This window comes from Tachypleus tridentatus, chromosome 10 (assembly GCF_004210375.1).
Source record: "Tachypleus tridentatus isolate NWPU-2018 chromosome 10, ASM421037v1, whole genome shotgun sequence".
NCBI lineage: Eukaryota > Metazoa > Arthropoda > Merostomata > Xiphosura > Limulidae > Tachypleus > Tachypleus tridentatus.
The window spans coordinates 161,840,216-161,859,663 of record NC_134834.1 but is presented as its reverse complement, the minus strand read 5'-3'; the positions used below and the strand labels follow the sequence as shown (position 1 = coordinate 161,859,663).

At 35.1% G+C, this 19,448-nt stretch overlaps 1 protein-coding gene across 1 annotated transcript in view; it reads left to right on the top strand.

The window, feature by feature from the left end:
- Nucleotides 1-19,448, top strand: part of LOC143228557 (protein dachsous-like) — a 156,288-nt gene that overhangs the window by 100,783 nt on the left and 36,057 nt on the right. The window contains exons 3-5 of the mRNA XM_076459799.1: nucleotides 16,610-16,796; nucleotides 18,201-18,431; nucleotides 19,030-19,266. Of these exons, the coding sequence (XP_076315914.1) occupies nucleotides 16,610-16,796; nucleotides 18,201-18,431; nucleotides 19,030-19,266 (655 nt within the window). The remainder of the gene's footprint in view (nucleotides 1-16,609; nucleotides 16,797-18,200; nucleotides 18,432-19,029; nucleotides 19,267-19,448) is intronic.

The window sequence follows — 19,448 nt, the reverse complement described above, 5'->3', positions numbered from 1 at the left end:
TAGCTTTGTGCGAAATTCATAAACAAAGAATCATTTCACTGTTTAATATTTTGTTAGACAGATGATAGAGACTAAACTTATTAAAAACACTTGAACCTGAAACATTGAAAATGTGTTTATTCAACTCACCTTTATGTGTTTAAGACAACAAGGTGAGACGCATGCAACTAGATTGATAGTTATGCTCACTTTTAGTTATTGTGAACTACCCCTTTTTAAAAGATTCGATGTATAAATGACAATTAGTATCAGTTGGTTTTATAAGATTAGCTATTTACAGAGGTTTTTCTCATGCTAAGTATTTTCATTTTGTGGGAGGAGTTCACGGATTTAGCAGTCCATTGGACGAAGGGCTGTGTCACCTGCTGTTTAACTTCTTTCGGGGCTCATTGTAACCAAGCCTCCACGCAAGGTCTTTTTTTTTTTAGATGTAAAGTAATCTGTGTAATAACAGGGTTTGAGTGCTTTGTATGGTCTGGTAGTTAAATAAAATTGTTTTGCGAATTAATCGGGGTAGAAAAACTAAAAGTTTCGTATCAGCTTAGGCAATCATTGACGTCTTTATGAATTCAACAGAGGGCTCTCACGCACAAGTTTAATGTAATATGCACAATCACCCCCGAGAGCAAGAGAGCTTCTGGGCTGGTTGCTTGAAATAATTAAACGTTTTAGATGTCTTCTCTAGACCCGTCGTCACTTGCAGATTAACCTCAAAGCTTCAAGGGAGCTCTTGAGGAGCCAACAGACTTCATGTAATACTCACCAATGGGTCAAGTTGTGTCTTCCGTTTGCAGCAAATGTTGCCGACTCGCAGGATTAACTCCAATTTTAATCAGTCCGGTTGAACAACTTACGCGAACTGTTGAGCCACAGATACACTCTGTAGCACATTCGCATAGAAATGGCCTTATTTCCAGACATTCCGTCAATTCTCTCTGCTTCTATAGCACCTTATTAAACAGTGTTGGCCTTGGCATACAGAGTTGCAACATTGATTGACAGATTTTATTTTAACTCGCTTTTTAATTTACCCAGAACCGACTGTTTAAAATACTTATGTTGTTGAGGCAACATAAATTCCACAGCCTGTTTTTAATTTACTGTTTTACTTTTTAATAACAGGCACTGTTAGAAAGAATTTTAACTACAGGAATAATTGTTTAACAACAACGAAGATTTTTTTTGACGTGTTTAAGCTTTAATTAAGCACCTCGTGCTTTTTCTTCCTTCTGGTTGTGGTTTATGAAGGTTTTTTTGGTGTTTTTTTTAATTTGATAGAATTATTAGGAGAAACTCCAGGGCCGTTTCACATCTAAGGCATTCAACTATTTCTACGTTCAAATTATGATAACCTGAAAGAGTGTTTCTATTTAAAAATAAAAATTTTGTCTTTTAGGCTCTTAGTTATAACATTATTACAATATGTATCTCGTCTTTTTTAAAGCAAAGTTACAATGGATTATCTGCTCTGCCTAACCCGGGTATATCGAATCTCCAATTTTAACGTTATAAATCCGTAGACTTACTACTGCCCCTTCAGAGGATATTGTAAATAAGAAATGATTTGACAGTGGTTTTTATATTGGCTTTATGCTGTCATTATTTTGGCAATTTTACATGCACCGTGGTTTTAACTGAATGTTTCTTTTAAATGCAAAGACGTTAATGATTTGTTCTTTATCATATTTTTACATTTAATTTAAGATCAAAGTATCGTTAAGTTTAAATATTTCCTTAGATTAAACTTTGATAATACATTGCGTTGAATTAAATCCTTGTGGCACTTTTTCAAATCAGAAAATAGATTATGTATTGTGTGTGTGTGTATATATATATCTAAATTAGTTGGCATACTGGTTTAGTGATAGATATTTCTGTCAAAATTAGGGATATTACTCAGATAATCGAATCCGATTCGATTTCCCACGTAAATCGATTTTTAAATCATAAAATCGATAATCGTTTCTATTCAGAAATAAAGAGAATAGTTTTGTTTGAACACAAACGTTTATCTCGAGATGCAAACAAATCTTTAAATATCTATTGGAGTTATTACAGAAATTACTACGTGTCACCCGATTTACAACGGGTGCGAGTGGTACACGTTATAATGCATTTTTAGCAGTTATGTGTGTGTGTGTGTTTTCTTATAGCACAGCCACATTGGGCTATCTGCTGAGCCCACCGTTGTAAATCCGGAAACATACCGCTGTACTAGCGGGGGGCAGGCAGTTACATAATACAATTCAATTTTATATGCTAAATCAAGAATAACTCTATGCAGACATATTATTTCTATAAAAGGGCACAATACATTTTCTATATTGTCTCTGACTACTTCTGTATCTTCGTCATGTTTTATAATGTTGGATTCAAGGAAGGCTAGACTAGAGGGAAGGCAGCTAGTCATCATCACTCACCGCCATTTCGTGGGCTACTCTTTTACCAACGAATAGTGAGATTGACCGTAACGTTATAACGCCCCTACGGCTAAAAAGGCGAGCTTGTTTGGTGTGACGGGAATTCGAACCAGCGACCCTCAGATTACGAGTCGAATTCCTTAACCACCTGGCCATGCTGTGCCTTGGATTAAATATGACCAACGATTATCCGATTCGATTTTCGCGCTTCTCTTTGTCGGGTTTTAGTCTTGTAGTCCATGGAGGGTCAGGTTCCCTTGGACCTTTACCTCCTGTATGTGATATTAATTTGTTTATTGTGGCACGTTGCTGGTGAAGCCACATGTGGGTCGAAGTAAACCGCACTCACTCTGACCCCTTTCATGACAAATGTTCATGTATGTACCAGTTTTTTAGTCGATAACATTCGTCATAAATAATAAAACCCATTTTAAATTTTGAGATATTACCCTTAAACTAGTGTATATTTTATACTCCAGTATTAGGTGGCCTTATGAGATTTTCATTCCTAAAATAGATAATAACAGGACAGAGGTAAATAGGTCTATTTTCATTATGTATGTAGTAGCAATCAAATTCACACAATAAACCACTTTTTACCAATTTTTTTGAAAGAAATTTAGAGAATTGTATAAGAGTCTATCGGCTATGATTTGAATTTTTGCATTTTTGTGTTTGAATTATGATGAAGTGCCACGAGGAACTTCGTATGTTATAATAATTATTGAGTTTTTTATTGCCTGTATTTTGTTTATGTGTTTAGATACTATATTTAACCATGCTGGGCATGTATATTCTCTGATTGGTCTTATATATGACTTGAAGATTTTAATTATATTGTCTGGGAACCTAAAAGTTAATCAATCACTGTTAATTTTAGGATCAATTAATCAAAGTAGTGCATCACTTAAAATTAAGAATTATTTTTAAACACATTGACATTGTTTCTATGTCAGGATATAATACAATTCAGAACTTTTCAAAGCTAAGCTCGTGATATGCTAAGAGCGAGAGTCCACCAGAGGAAACAGAGAGATCACGTGTTTGTGTGCCATTGTGTGTGAAAGGGTAAGGGGTTTTATAAAGCAAGGTAGAGTATGTTATCAGCCTGTGGAACCAAGTCCGCTGAACTTGTGCGGCAAGTTGAGCTGAGGTTAACATGTGGATATAAAAGTAAGCACCCCGCTGAGTTACAGCACGTGCGTAGGCTTTTATATTTTTTTCTTTCCCTTTTTCTAATCGGATTGATTTTTTCCTCTTTCTTTGCGGGTTCGCTGATTGTTGTAAATCCCTTTTGTCCACTTTACTTAATCATCACTGACCCATTGAGAGCCAGAGGTTTAAATTAGGCTTAGTCTCATGACGACAAACGCCGCTAGGGGTTTGTTGCTTTCTCGATTAAACTTACACTATACTCATACACGTTCAACATGCTCAACATGTGTGAAACTCGTGTTGTTTCAGAAGCACTTCGTTTATCCCCCCCTTTTTTTTCTTTCCTTGTTTCCGTGTTCGGTGTTTTAGCAAGTAAAAGCCTGTTTTGCGTGACATTAGTCCAAAGCTTGTGATGATGGTATAAGGTTGGCTTAGAGACAACTAAAATGATAATTCTAGTTGAGGTTTCATGCAGCGCGCGTCGTGATTCTCTAGTTATGAGTACTTTGTAGCTCACGACTAGTAATTTTTCACGTGTTTAGGGGTTAGTCACTATTGTCCACATTTTTACGAGTCGCTATCCCTTGTGTTAGAGCGAACTTATTTCTTTACCAATGTCATTTTTTTCTTACAAGTTGATTTGCAAAAATCAGCATTTTATTTGTGCAGTGTCAAAGGTTTTGCGACGCGTTTTGTGAACAGTTGTAAATGTTAAAAGTTGAAAAACCTCATTGATATTTAAAAATAGGGAAAACCTAAAGTAAGTTTTGATGTAAATGTGATGTTGAATAATGTATTTGTTTATGGTCTGGTGGTTAGTGCCCTCAACTCACAATCTGAGGGTCGCGGGTTTGAATCACCGTCGCACCGAACAGGTTTGCCTTATTCAATCCCACTATTCGTAGGTTAAGAAAAGTAGCGTAAGAGTTGGCGGTGGGTGGTGCTGATTAGTTGCCTTCCCCCGAGTCTTTTACTGCTCGGCCTGGCATGGCCAGTTGGTTAAGGCGCTCGACTCCTAATCTGAGGGTCGCAAGTTTGAATCCCGGTCACATCAAACATGCTCACCCTTGATCAATCCCACTATTCGTTGGTGAAAGAGTGGTCCAACAGTTGGCGGAGGGTGGTGATGAATAGCTGACTTCCCTCTTGTCTTACACTGCTAAATCAGGGACGGCTAGCGCAGATAGACATCTTGGAGCTGTACGCGAAATTCAAAAGAAATCATAGTTCTTTAACCATCTAATGTTAGTTCTCGTGACATTTTATAAATAAGGGTAGTTTAAATTTTTTTGCTGTATCTATCAGTTTACAATCAGGAATTTGGACAAATCAAGAATATTGCAGTTAAATTAAAAGTTTCACAATGTAAACACGCTTATATGCAGAATTTCACAATATAAACATGATGCTTAAACAGAGAATTTTGTAATATCAACATCACGCATATACGCAGAATTTTACAGCATGAACACCACGCTTGAATTCTTACAGATTTATTCACCCTCGAACAGTACAGTTTTTATATACTAAACCGAGAGACTTCTGATTTAGGTTTAACAGAGTGTGTTAAATTTCCCCTAGCAATGTATATATGTGTGTGTGGAAATGAAACTCTTTGTTTATTTTTATTTATTTATATTATTCTTCTGTTGTGTTACTTCGGTAATCGAAATATCTTTAAGACTGCAAGAGAAAGAAAGAGAGAAAAAAAGTGAAAAAATGCACTTCTGTACCCTAATTCTGTTGTTGTTTTTTAACTTATTACGATACCGGAATACACCTAAAAATCAAATGGAAACTCAAAACGAATCAAAACATGTTAACTCTTCACTTGCATCTGTGATAGATATTTTTTAAGGTATGTGAAACGATAGTTCTTAGTACATATTTAAATACTTTTGGCTTCGTTGGTATACGTAAACACCTAATTTGCTTAAACCACAGCAGTTGCGTTTTGTTTTTTTCTGCTCACTGCCCCCCGCTAGTACAGCGGTATGTCTACGGATTTACAACGCTAAAATCAGGGGGTTCGATTTCCCCTGATTAGAAAACGCACATTTTCTGATCAGTGGTTGTAAGCTAATAATAGTAATACTTGAATTTTGAAGTTTTTATCGTTTTCTAAACTCACGTGTCTCATAAATGTTGTCTTCAGGTTCAGGATTTTACTACTTATTGTTGTAAGAAATAATTAATTGGCACGAATTTTTGGAATTAATCCCCTACTGAGCCCGGCATGGCCAGGTGGGTTAAGACGTTCGCGTTGTAATCTGGGGGTCGCGGGTTCGAATTCCCATCGCACCAAACATGCTTGCCCTTTCAGCCGTGGGGGCGCTATAATGTGACGGTCAATCCCACTATTTGTTGGTAAAAGAGTAGCCCAAGAGTTGGCGGTGGGTGGTGATGACAAGCTGCCATCCCTCTAGTCTTACACTGCTAAATTAGAGACGGCTAGCGCAGACAGCCCTCGAGTAGCTTTGCGTGAAATTAAAAAAAAATCCCTATTGAACGCATTGTGAAAATGCGGTACAAAAAACAACAACATTTTCTTGAATTTCTTACTTAAGTGGGTGTATATTGCACTAGAAATGTTTTTGTGGAGTATATTTTAGTAAGGTGTAAGTGGATACGTTGCCTAGAGGTAACATTGTTCAATTGAGGAACCAACGAAAACAATTCATAATTTATTTAGACTATTACCTGGAAGCAAAAGAACTGAAATATTTGTATGTGCATTATGCAGCAAGGATTCATATGTTACTTATACTTTACAATGTGCAAGAGAAGTGTAATTAACTTATTTTGATCCATATGCGATTAGTGAAACCATATGGCGTGAGCCTTCAAGAAAGCCAAGCAGTAACGCCAAGACCATCTGAAAAGAAAAGTAATATATTTGTATCAGGTCATCCCTCTAGTAATGTCCGATTTTAGGTTCAGAAAAAGAGAGAATTTCAAACGATTTTTGATGTTATTTAATCAATAATGTATGTTCCATTATTATTAATTACTTCTTGCCAATGATTCACAAACTTCTAAATGCCACTTCTATAAACTTCTTGCGGTTTGGAGGAAAAGAATGTAGAGAGGGTAGTTTTGACATCTTCATGTGTTCTAAGCTCTTTTCCATCAAGATAGTTCTGCAAACTTCGGAATAGATGATAATGAAATGGAGCAAGGTCCGAAGAATAAGGAGGATGTAGAAGTTTTTCCCAGTCTAGTTCTTCAATATCCTGGTGTAACACAACACCTTTACGACTCTTTTCTTGCAGTGCAACATTCAAGCGCTCTAACTGTTGACAGTAGAAGTCTGATGTAATCGTTAGATTGAGTGGCAACAACTCAAAGTGGATCACACCAACAATATCCTACCAAACGCTTAACAATACTTTCTTAGGGTGGAGGTCTATTTTGGGCTGTACTTTAGCCAGTTTACCTGCACTGAACCATTGTCTGCGGCGCTTAACATTTTTATAATATATCCATTTTTCATCTCCAGTCATTAACCTGTCAAAAAAGGTGAGTTACGTTCACGAGAATGTAGAGAAGTGCAAATGTCCACTCTTGCTCTCAGGTTGGTTTCTGTCAAGTCATGGGAGACCCATTTTCCACGTTTTGACACCTTTCCAAGCTATTACAGATAACGGTGAACTGTTGGAATGAGTTGAATTGAGCTTCTGTGCTAGTTTTCCAACTGTTGCAGCACAATGTTCATCAAGTGCAGCCAGCAGAATGCTATTATTAAACTCGACAGGAAGACCTGAACATGGCGCATCACCTAAACTGTGGTCACCTGATTGAACTTTTGAAACCACCTTCAACATTTTCTTTCATTGAGAGACTGCACCATGAACACTTTGAATGTTTTGTGTAGTTTCTTCTGCACTATTGTCTTTAAAGTTTAAACTCATAAAGCATTTTATGCCTATTGTACTCCTCAGATACACCTATCTTCATAAGGGTTTATTTGGTTAATGATCTGGAAATGTGGAGTTGAGTTACTTTCTTTTATTTGTCTGAATACTTTAGTACACGTCCTACTACATATTTTAGTCATTAAAGCCTTCTACAAAGACAGAAATGATGATGCACTTTCTGTATATATTTTCGGATATTACTTATAGGATGACCTGATATATGGAATTTCACTGCGCTAACAGGTGAGGTGGCGTGAGTTACTAAACTGAATGTAAACTAAAAACATCAAGTCACAGTATAATTCTTGGTGTTACCTGGCGAATGAATATAAGTTTAGCACTCAGTAATTAAAGGTAAGCGACCTGAATTTCAGTGTAGTGTTATTGTCACAAAGAACTACACACAGCGAGTCATCTATTGACATTCCCGCCAGTTTTTAATCACTTTCGCATTACTTGAAAATAATCTGAAATCTCACAGTATAACTCGAATAATAACAATAATAAAGTTGTTCCTCGCATTTCAAAGATTCTGATGTGCACTAGTTTAAAATATTTTAGTTCCAAGATTTTTTTCAAAATAAGACGTTTAACAATGATCTTGTAACTGCAATAGATGAAGAACAAACACGTGGTTACAATATATATGATATACAGAGTATGTATCCAAATGTTGTTTTGCAATATTAGCTTATATGCTGAAGAAATATTCCTAAGTTCAGCTACTTACCATCTTTATCACAAATTTGCTTTAGTAATTCTATAGATTATCATATTGTGTTTTATGCAGCATGTGGGTATTTTTTTTATTGAGGATTGGATATCAAAATTTCCCAATAGATTAGCAAGTATTCCCAATTTACTCTTGATAATAGATACATGTGTTTCAGAAGTTATTGTATGGGACCGAGATTCATCAGTTATTGTAATACTAATCTACACAATGTGATGACACTTTATCTGTGGAATATTGTATCACTTCTCATATGAAAGGAAATCTCTTCAGTGCTTTTCACGAGGTAATAGTTTTATTTTACTTTTTGGTTTTTAATAACTATCTAACGTTCTCTAAACTTGTGAGGAAGTTTGAAATAGTTACGTTTTACTGTCAGTTGATTTGGATCTCGTTGAGTTGATATAAAATTTCTGAAGTAGTATTCTTACGTATGTACTACTTTGACCCATAGCCCCTTGATCTGCTTAGTTTTGTGGTGTGTAACAAAGATGAAGGAAGGAAAGAAACAAAAAGAGATCCTACCCCTCTATTAATCCCACAGTAGTATTTCTTAGGTTTTTCTTTCCCGCTTCAGGAGGACAACAAATTGCCAACAGGTATTTTGAAGGAATTTTTATCGTACAATGTTCCAATCTTGATCACTACCCAGCACGCTGGATGATAGTGTGCTGTACTATTGGGAGTTACGAAAATTCATAGAATAAAGCTTACTTTCAAACCACGACATAGATGAATACCATTAGATTGGACTAAACCCAATTTGGGTTGCTGATAGTGAAATGAAAAGCTTACTCCATACGCCCAGTTCTTCTAATACCTGTAATCAACGACAATAGAAAAGGCATTTTTTAGGATGGTTGTACCCAGGCAGTGATCTTCAGTCCAGGCAAATATCACGAAGTTGCTTTCTTTCACGTATGCTGGTTTTTCAAGTGCCTTCCATAATTTAAACACAGTTTTCGTTTGGGGGTTCTTTTCAAATTGTATTTAGTTTCTACATTCATCATCTGTAATGTTAAAACCTCAGAAAAATCTATGAGACCAGGATGGTAAGTTTTTGGGCATCAAACAAATCTCGTATATTTCCCGTTAAAATAGTATGTCGTTTTAAAAGGAATTCTTGCCAATGCTATTTTCACAAACCAAGTGTAATAAATAAACAAAATAATGAAGGTAGCCGCAAACGCATATCAGTTTTTAACTTTTTTATAACATGTGTTATAGGTGTAAAGAAAAAGAGAGAAAGGGTTTTTGTTTGTTTGTTTGTTTTGGAATTTCGCACAAAGCTACTCGAGGGCTATCTGTGCTAGCCGTCCCTAATTTAGCAGTGTAAGACTAGAGGGAAGGCAGCTAGTCATCACCACCCACCGCCAACTCTTGGGCTACTCTTTCACCAACGAAAAGTGGGATTGATTATAACGCCCCCACAGCTGGGAGGGCGAGCATGTTTGGCGCGATTCGGGCGCGAACCCGCGATCCTCAGATTACGAAGCGCACTCCTTAACGCGCTTGGCCATGCCAGGCCTAGAGAGAAAGGGATTCAAACGATTACCCCAACATCATGAAAGGTTACTTTTTTAAAATTATCTTTGAAATTAATTACCAGTTCCCTTTACTTTTGTTACAAGATTCATTGTCACTGTAACATGTAAGAAAATTTAGCTCTGAAATCTTATTTTCTACTCAATAAAATATGGTTACCTCATTTCTGTTTGCAGACTGAAAGCAAAAGGGCCGATGTTTCATGAAAGGACTCTTATTCCCATGTAATGCATATTTATACTCGTGTTATTTTTAAAAACGTCACATATGCGTTGCCTTTACAGATAATAACGCGGCCAAAGTAACAAGATACAACGAATACTTATTACCAATGAACTAGAAAATAGGTTACATCAGTTTTAACTATTGTGTACAATAGAAAGTATCATCAAAGAGTAGTCCAATAGATATAGTGCGATATGGTACATTAATGTAACACGGAATAAAATGTCATATCTATTTTTCACGAAGTGAAAGATCCCTAAAGTACAAGACAAAAACTGTATTATCTTGAGTATAAACTTGATTACGTTTATGGATGGAAAGAGTGTTGTTATATATAGAAATAAGGATACATAGCCATTGTTGTTATTTTGTACCATAAAAACAGTAGGACAAACAGCATCTTATTATTAAACGTAATTGGAAATAAAGATATACAACTGAATGTAATTGTATGCATAGAAACAGTGGGATAAACAGTGAATGGTAAAACAAAAACAAAAACCATCATCCATTGTTATTATGTACCATAGAATATTAGTATATATCTGGATATGTGAATACGCTCAAGTACTTTGATTTGTTTGGCACGTTACAGCTGTAACACTCGTTAGTATGTACCATAGAATATTAGTATATATCAGGATATGTGAATACGCTCAAGTACTTTGATTTGTTTGGCACGTTACAGCTGTAACACTCGTTAGTATGTACCATAGAATATTAGTATATATCTGGATATGTGAATACGCTCAAGTACTTTGATTTGTTTGGCACGTTACAGCTATAACACTCGTTATTATGTACCATAGAATATTAGTATATATCAGGATATGTGAATACGCTCAAGTACTTTGATTTGTTTGGCACGTTACAGCTGTAACACTCGTTAGTATGTACCATAGAATATTAGTATATATCTGGATATGTGAATACGCTCAACTACTTTGGTTCGTTTGGCATGTTACAGCTGTAACACTCATTATTATGTACCATAGAATATTAGTATATATCAGGATATGTGAATACGCTCAAGTACTTTGATTTGTTTGGCACGTTACAGCTGTAACACTCGTTAGTATGTACCATAGAATATTAGTATATATCAGGATATGTGAATACGCTCAACTACTTTGATTCGTTTGGCACGTTACAGCTGTAACACTCGTTAGTATGTACCATAGAATATTAGTGTGTATCAGGATATGTGAATACGCTCAAGTACTTTGATTCGTTTGGCATGTTACAGCTGTAACACTCGGATGTTTTCATATTTGCACGTTATCTCATTTTGTTCTCTTCCTTTCTTTATTTTTTAAACGCCCTAGGGCACGTTTTTTCAAAGCTGTAGCTACTATGAAACCTGAAATCCCCTATCTAGGTTCTGGTTAAAGTGTTTTGACTGTTTTGGATCCTTAGAGCTTGTTACTTTTTATGCTCCAAGCAGTGGGAAAGATACTAACAGGTTCAGATAGGGATTTTAAATAGCCCGTAGGGCTAATACTACAGCTTGGGTGGTGACCTTCAGGAAGAAAGTACAAGTCTTCGTGACTGAGTGTTATGTGGTCATCAAATCTTGCGGGTCCTCTATGCAAAAACTCATATTTCTGCAACTATATAATGCTTAACTTTGTGCACACACTATAAAATATCTCATTCTATATGAAGATGCCTGTGTCTAGTTTTATGTAACTGTCTTATTTCATGTTTTGATTGTTCGGATGCGAGTTAAAAGCATGGCATAATTAATTCCGAAAACTAAGTTTAATAACTGTTTTTAGGTGTGTTTTTTCAACACAAGTATTACCAATTCGGTGAAATACAAGATTAGAATAAATGTTTTTCTTTTAATTCTTAATTTCAATACAGAAAGCACTATTCTTATTTGGTTCTAAAAGTTGGATATAAGTGTAATGGAAACTCGATTTGATAGTTGTATTATATAGTTACGTACGTTACAACACAAAAATATAGTTTTTCTTTTTGATATTTTCCTTCACCTACGCATTTGGCACAGCGATATGTCTCTGGATTTACTACGCTAGAAACTGGGTTTCTGAACCAGTGGTGCACAAAGCCTAGATAGTCTATTTGTGTAGTTTTGTGCTTAATTATAAACAAACAAATAAATCGATATAAATTGGCAAATATTTTGTGTCTATTATTCTGTGGCGCTACCTTTTGAATTCTATACGAAATATAGGGTTAATTACTGACCCGTTAGTGTTTCAAACTGTGATTAAAGTTGGATTTGACTGTTTATGTGATACATTTTTAAAATATTGAAATGTAATTACTTTTGTGTAGTTTGAATATATTGTGTTTTACAATGGCGTAGAACGTTTTCTTGAATGTTATTTCTTTAAAAAAGTAATGCAAAGTGATTTATGAAGACACATTTTAAAGGGAAAATACTTTTTATTTACTTTTAAATTAATTGACGAAATGTTTTATATGATGTGGAAAGTGGACGTTTCATTTATCGTTTTAAAAGATTGCCCCAAGTGATAGCCCTTATATTTGTTTTGTTTACTAATGAAAATATATTTCGAACCCTTCAATAACTTCAGCTGTATTTTGTACATTTGAGTGGATCTTATAGTAGGATTTCTAACAAATTTAGAAAATACTATAATGTTTCTAACAGTGCCTTAAATGGTTGGTTCTAAGACTATATGGATACCAGAGCAACAAGGGAATGCTTATCGTGAATGTCAACAGAAAAGTTGTCTTACTGAAAGCTATATTCTTAAGGGAGTCTACGCTGCTGCCGAAATGACACTTATCACTACCAAAGCCGTGTCAGCCCAAGTTTTATCAGTTTCTGTGTCTCAGACTTCTATCGAAACAGAGAGTACGCTAATGACCCTTCTCTTTCCAGATTCAGCCCTGAACTACAGTTGCATGGCCGACTAAAATCCTGAACTTGGGTGCGGGCCCCGACGGCAACGTCGCGTGTAGATTTATCGTTCTCGCTTCGAACGAACATTAAACTCTTTCTGCAGTCTATGTGGAACATCTTAGTTTTTAGGTGTAGATGGACGCTCTGTAGGATACGTCTTGTCCACGACTTGTGAAACAGGGCCTCCACTCCGATAATACCGATAGTGATAACAGAGCAATGTATTCCTCACAGTCTTATATATTGTTCTGTTAGAAGTTTCCTTGGTTGAAGAGACGTCACAAAAAATGTGAAACTGTATAAAATTAAAGAAAATTCCTTAAGGTAAAAAGAACAAAACAAAACACATCCCTCAGAAATATGACAACAAATAATATATTATTAAAAAATATGCTTTATAAAAGTAAATTCTCCAGGATTCTGCTTGTATTAAGTTAATAAAGGTTTAAGTGGATGTCTAGAAATGATTTGGAAGAAATAATAATTTTTTTCTACTAAACGTTCCACTGGAGATTTATCGTTTTTGTTAAGCTTTTAAATGTTATTCCAAGTGTTTTTTTTTACAACATCCTTTTTGCGTAAGTGAAGAAGGTGTTTCCAGTGACAACTTTTATAAGTTTTTTCTTTCTTTCACTAAAATCATTACTTGAAATGATGAAAATTATGTAACTCTTTTAGTAGCTTAAACCATTCTTCACGTGAATTCCTTGGCCAATGACTGCTTTTAGCTTGAATGTAATTGCTTCTGTAAGAACTGATGTTTTCTGGACGTATTCTGAGGCTCCCCGAAGGCACTACGCTCTATTCTCCCAGTGACTATTCGAAACACCACGTAGAAACTAGAAAGGGGCCCACAGAGAAATTTAAGTTACTTTCAATGTACCTCGTTAGATAATGACGTATAAGGAGTGAAGCACCCTGGTGGGAAAAACTTGACCGTCTGAACTCGTTTTCAGTCTTTTAAAATTGCGCTTATGAGTTATTGTATTTTAGGACTTTACCTGACTATCGTATTTCTTTCTTTCTTTCTTTCTTTCTTTTTTTTTTTTATTGTTGTATCCAGTGGTTTGTAGCTTGATTGTATGTTATATTATAAAGACGAAAGTAACAAGTATTGTTTGTTTGTTTTTAATTTCGCGCAAAGCTACACGAGGGCTATCTGCGCTAGCCGTCCCTAATTCAGCAGTGTAAGATTAGAGGGAAGGCAGCTAGTCATCACCACCCACCGCCAACTCTTAGGCTACTCTTTTACCAACGAATAGTGGGATTGAACGTCACATAATAACGTCCCCACGGATGAAAGAGCGAGCATGTTTGGTACGAAGGGGAATCGAATCCACGACCCTTGGATTACCAGTCGAGTGCCCTAATGTAGCTTTGCGCGAAATTAAAAAAAAAACAACAACAAATTGCAACCAATGATATGTAGTGTTGAAAAGGGTGATTTAGATGGATTTTCGTTAATTCTCTAAAAGCGCAACTTCGTAAAGTACATTTGTAACGTCATTTCTTATTTTCCAGATTTTGAAAACACTTTTACTATTACCCTCTTTAGTTGGCTCAGTAATAAGGTTAATGATTTACAAGATATTTAAGAATGATGAAACTTTGTAGAATGGACGACAACTGCCTGTTCTGGAGACACAAGTGTAGAGGACGACGTTTCGAAAGTCTTCAGCCTTTCGTCTTCAAACGATATTTAAAGATATTTAAAAAAATGGAAATTCAAATACATGCAAGTAGCCCCCGCTAGTACAGCGGTATGTCCACGGATTGACACCGCTAAAATCAGGGGTTCGATTCCCCTCGGTTGGCTCAGCGGATAGCCCGATGTGGCTTTGCTATAAGAAAACATACACACACATGCAAGTAGGGGGATAAAAAGAAAGAACAAAAGGCTGAAGAAACTGAAGATGTTGTTTACTGAAACTACAAACTCCAATTTGGCTAAAAACTGTGACATAGAATTACATTTGGTAGAGTGAAAACAAAGATTTGTAGTTTGAGTAAATAATGTCTACTTTATATCCCGAGCCTTTTTCTTCTAATTTTTTTTATGGTTCCTATTTGCAGGTTTCCAAATTCCCAGTCGTTTGATTTATCTTGTTTACTGGCATTCTCTGTGCTCAACTATGAGCAAAGGATTATTCAATATGATAGCTCTCTTTATATGTTATAATGATAATAAACATACGTAATAACTAGCTGATACAGCACCTGATGATTTACTGTAGCTATTGACTATTGGATCGCATTTGTTCGGGATGTAAAATGTTAGCTTGCAGCTGAAGATAGTCTTGGATATTTTTTATGATATAGTGATTATTTCTAGTTTCTGTGTAACTACATTTCCTATATATTATATATAGTAATGAGCAAATACATGCATCGACTTAAACACAACCCCACGAGCGTGTATAAAACTTTACCAGCAGAAATGGAGTTTTCCTCAAATAAAACGTAGCCTAAGATATCGATGGACCTTCGTGTCTTTTAAAGTAATTATTCTAGAATGTGTGTATGTTACAAAATTTAATATTATTATTATTTTGTTTACTTCTTCACTTCATGCATAATATAGGAGTTGATTCCCTAAAGACACCGATTGTATATTGTACAAACTATTTAGTATCTACGTATTACAATCATCTAATGTTTACCTATTATTGGCTGGTAATTCCTGTTTCACCTTGTACTTAAGATTTTTAAGGGAACATCGCATGTTTGTAGAAAACGTTAACTTCTAGGGGTAATGATAACATTATTTACACTAGAATTATGATGTTTGTCAGCTTACGTAAAATACAGAAGAAATAAATAGACTTTCAATACACTTATGACCTTCGCAGTACCTTATTGAGTATTCTACACAAGATTTTAGTGAAATATACCAAGCCGTTTTTGTTGTAGCTTGGCAAGAGAACAACAATAAGAATCAGAAACGGGTCGTTTTGAGAGGCATTTGTTTTTGTATGTCCAGCATATGTGTTTTTGTGCATTTTTATACGTGCGCAACCTTAGCAGTCAATAGCAAAGATTTTAAAACGTTGTTTGAACTGAATCTAAACTTTGTAAGGTGCTTTTTGTCCGAATGATCTATTAAGGTTCCATAGAATTCGTTGCGATCCCTATTATGAACCACCATCGTGGTTCGTGATAATGTTTGGTACCCGCGGGTTTATAGCTTTGTGCTTAACAAAAGCTTTACAATGCAGCTTTTCACTGAGACAAAGTTTACGTAAAACACCTGAACGTAATTTTGTGAGAATTCTTTCGTGGTTCTTTAGTAATTAATAATAAAAAAAACAGCTAGAGTGTGATGAAATATGAAAATTTAATGGAATTGTTAAAGTCGCTTGAAAGATATATAATAATATGGTGAATGTTTTGACCAAACGACCTTTGCTAGCTCAGAATTAGATAGTCAGCTCTTCGGCCAAATGACCTTCATCAATTCTAATGAAGACCGAAATACGCTGACCACATAAGTATATTTCCCTTACAGCGATTTTAACAACATGTTTTTGTTTTCAGCTTATTTGTGTAGAGGGTTTAATTTTACAAGATGATATCATTTCCTAGACACTTCAGAAGAATGCACATCACGAGCATACCGTTGATGGAAAGTGTCAAAACTAATTATTCTAAAATTATGAAAGTCCTACATATATAAATGAAAAGCGAAGTTACTCATTATTCTTCCTCATGCTTCCAGGTTTCAGCAACAGATCCAGACTGTGGGGTCAACGCGATGGTTAACTACACGTTGAGTGGTGGTAAAGGTACAGCCTTTTCGCGAGATTTCACAGTGCATGTTGATCGTGGAGAATTGTGTATCAGAAAAGCTTTAAATTATGAACTCAGGAATTCCTATGAGATACCCGTTCTCGCGACTGATCGAGGTAAGTAGTGAGTAACAATGACTCCATTTTTATTGTTGATTTGTATTTCATTATTTAATGTTTATTACATATATTTTCAAATGAGCTAACAGTTATTATTTCGCAAATCATGGCGAGTACTATCTACTACAAAACTTAAAATGTGTAAAGATTAAATAATTATTATTAGAAGAAAAAACATTTGGATGAACTGCATAATTTTCATCATCTACATTCTATATGAGTTCCTAGCAGTTTTACAGTTAGTATACACAGTGCCGATTTAGTATTACATAATCTATGTGTTAACACACTGTTCGGGCCTGGCATGGCCTAGCGCGTTAAGGCGTGCGCTTCGTAATCTGAGGGTCGCGGGTTCGCGCCCGAGTCGCGCCAAACATGCTCGCCCTCCCAGCCGTGGGGGCGTTATAATGTGACGATCAATCCCACTTTTCGTTTGTAAAAGAGTAGCCCAAGAGTTGGCGGTGGGTGGTGATGACTAGCTGCCTTCCCTCTAGTCTTACACTGCTAAATTAGGGACGGCTAGCACAGATAGCCCTCGAGTAGCTTTGTTCGAAATTCCAAAACAAACAAACAAACACAGTGTTCTTCATACCAAATGCGTACCAAAAATAAAACAATATTATTAAACTAGAAGATCAATTTTAATATGTTCTGTTTATAATATATCAGATATATATATATAGTTATATTGAGCACAGAAAAAAAATGTCACCATTCTTTTACCCATAATAAAGGTGCTAGAACTTTATCATTTCCTACATGTGATTTACCAAAAATTTCTAAACATTCAATTAAACGTATGCATGTGTAACAAATAGCAACACTGCGTGTTTGTTAAACATGTTTTTATGAGCTTTAAAAAATGTATGATAAGCTAAATGTACCAGATTTTTTTATATTTCAAAAATCTCACAAGTTTTGTCTGAAAGATTAAACATATACGAAGCTATAAATTAAACAGCAAGAGAGATTTATAAAAGTCCACTAAAACTTATGTCCAAATTGTTTCTGTTTCTTGTAAAATGCAGACCGTGTAATAACTTCGTAATGAATAAGCTGAATGTTCCAGAGTTATTGAAAAATATATGCAATAAAGGAGTATTCATTGGGGCTGTGCCAATCAATTTTGAGGGCATGATTGCCATCCAAGTAAAACAGGGCATGATCATAGCATATATATATTTCTGAGAAACTGATAGGTAACTTTCACAAACCTATGAAAAGAATTTGCGCTACAGAGTTGTTTATTTATTTGTTTTCTTTAAACTAGCTTAGCTGATTTTAAGACCAATGTTTTATGTGCATGAATGACTTTCGTGTTATTGTTGTTGTTACTGTTGTTTATGTCAGTTATTTTGACATATAATTGTAGTATTAATTGACACTGCATGGTTTTTTTAGGAGGATTAAGTACGACAGCCATGATTAAAGTGCAAGTTATTGATGTCAATGATAATAAACCGATTTTTTACCCTGGCGAATACAACGTTAGTTTAAGAGAGCAAACCGACTTTCCATCTCCTGTTGTTGTAGTTGTAGCTAGTGACTCAGACTCGGACATCTTTGGACATATTACCTATCATATTGAATCTGGGAACAATGAAGGGCTTTTTAGGATTGACAAAAATACTGGTTAGTATTTAAAAAACGTTCCTGTGTTACTCACTACAAACTTGTAACCCTATACAAAAATTCAAAATTATCTCTGAAAATATTTGTGAAAATTAAAAATAAATACAAATTTGCTCGTGCTAAGTGAAAAGGGATATACAGTATTCAGAAGAGGCAAAATATATAAATTGTATTTTCTAAAAAAATAATCGTAATTTTTGTGATGTCAGCTTGTGTTAATTTAAATTGAACTTCAGTTGTTGTTGTTTACTTTTTAAAAAGTTACTCCTATAGCGGCTAGTTAACATTTTATACCATAGATTTTTTCCTTTCTATAACATTGCACATCGTTAATGTTTCAAATATTATCTTTTGGAAAGAAGAATACCTTTGTTTGTTGTAAAATATATTTATTGTTATAATATTTTCTCGTATTTGTGTAGACCCATATTGTATGTTAACAAACCAAATGTGTTTTTTTTGTATATTGATGTATATCGAAAGCCATTTTTGTAAAAAACACAAAAGTTTTTGATATTCTTACTTTAGAAGGAAAAAAAAACTCGGGTTGAAACAAATTCTAATTATTCTATTAAAGCAAACCGAATACTTCTTTTAGGAGAGATTTTCGTCACAAGGCAACTGGATACAAATGTTCAGATGCATCATCTAATTATATCAGCCACCGACGGGGGAGGTTTCATTTCTGACACTAATGCTCATGTCTATGTCAGTATACTCAACCCAAGCCAACAACCACCAATATTTGAGCAGGCGCGATATAGTTTCTCTGTAAGGGAAGATGTGCCTGCCCAGACTGTAGTTGGTTCTGTTCTAGCTACCAGCACTGACCAAGGTACAACACTTTAGACGTTAAGAAAACTGGGTGTTTGTAGAAGCATGAATAAAGATCTTTCAATGCTAATAAAAGTGTTATTATTAAATTATTGAGATCAAAATATTGTTGTATTATATTTTGCATACAGTATTTTTTTTCAAAGTAAGTTTTAAATAAATTACTTAACATAATAAAAGAAA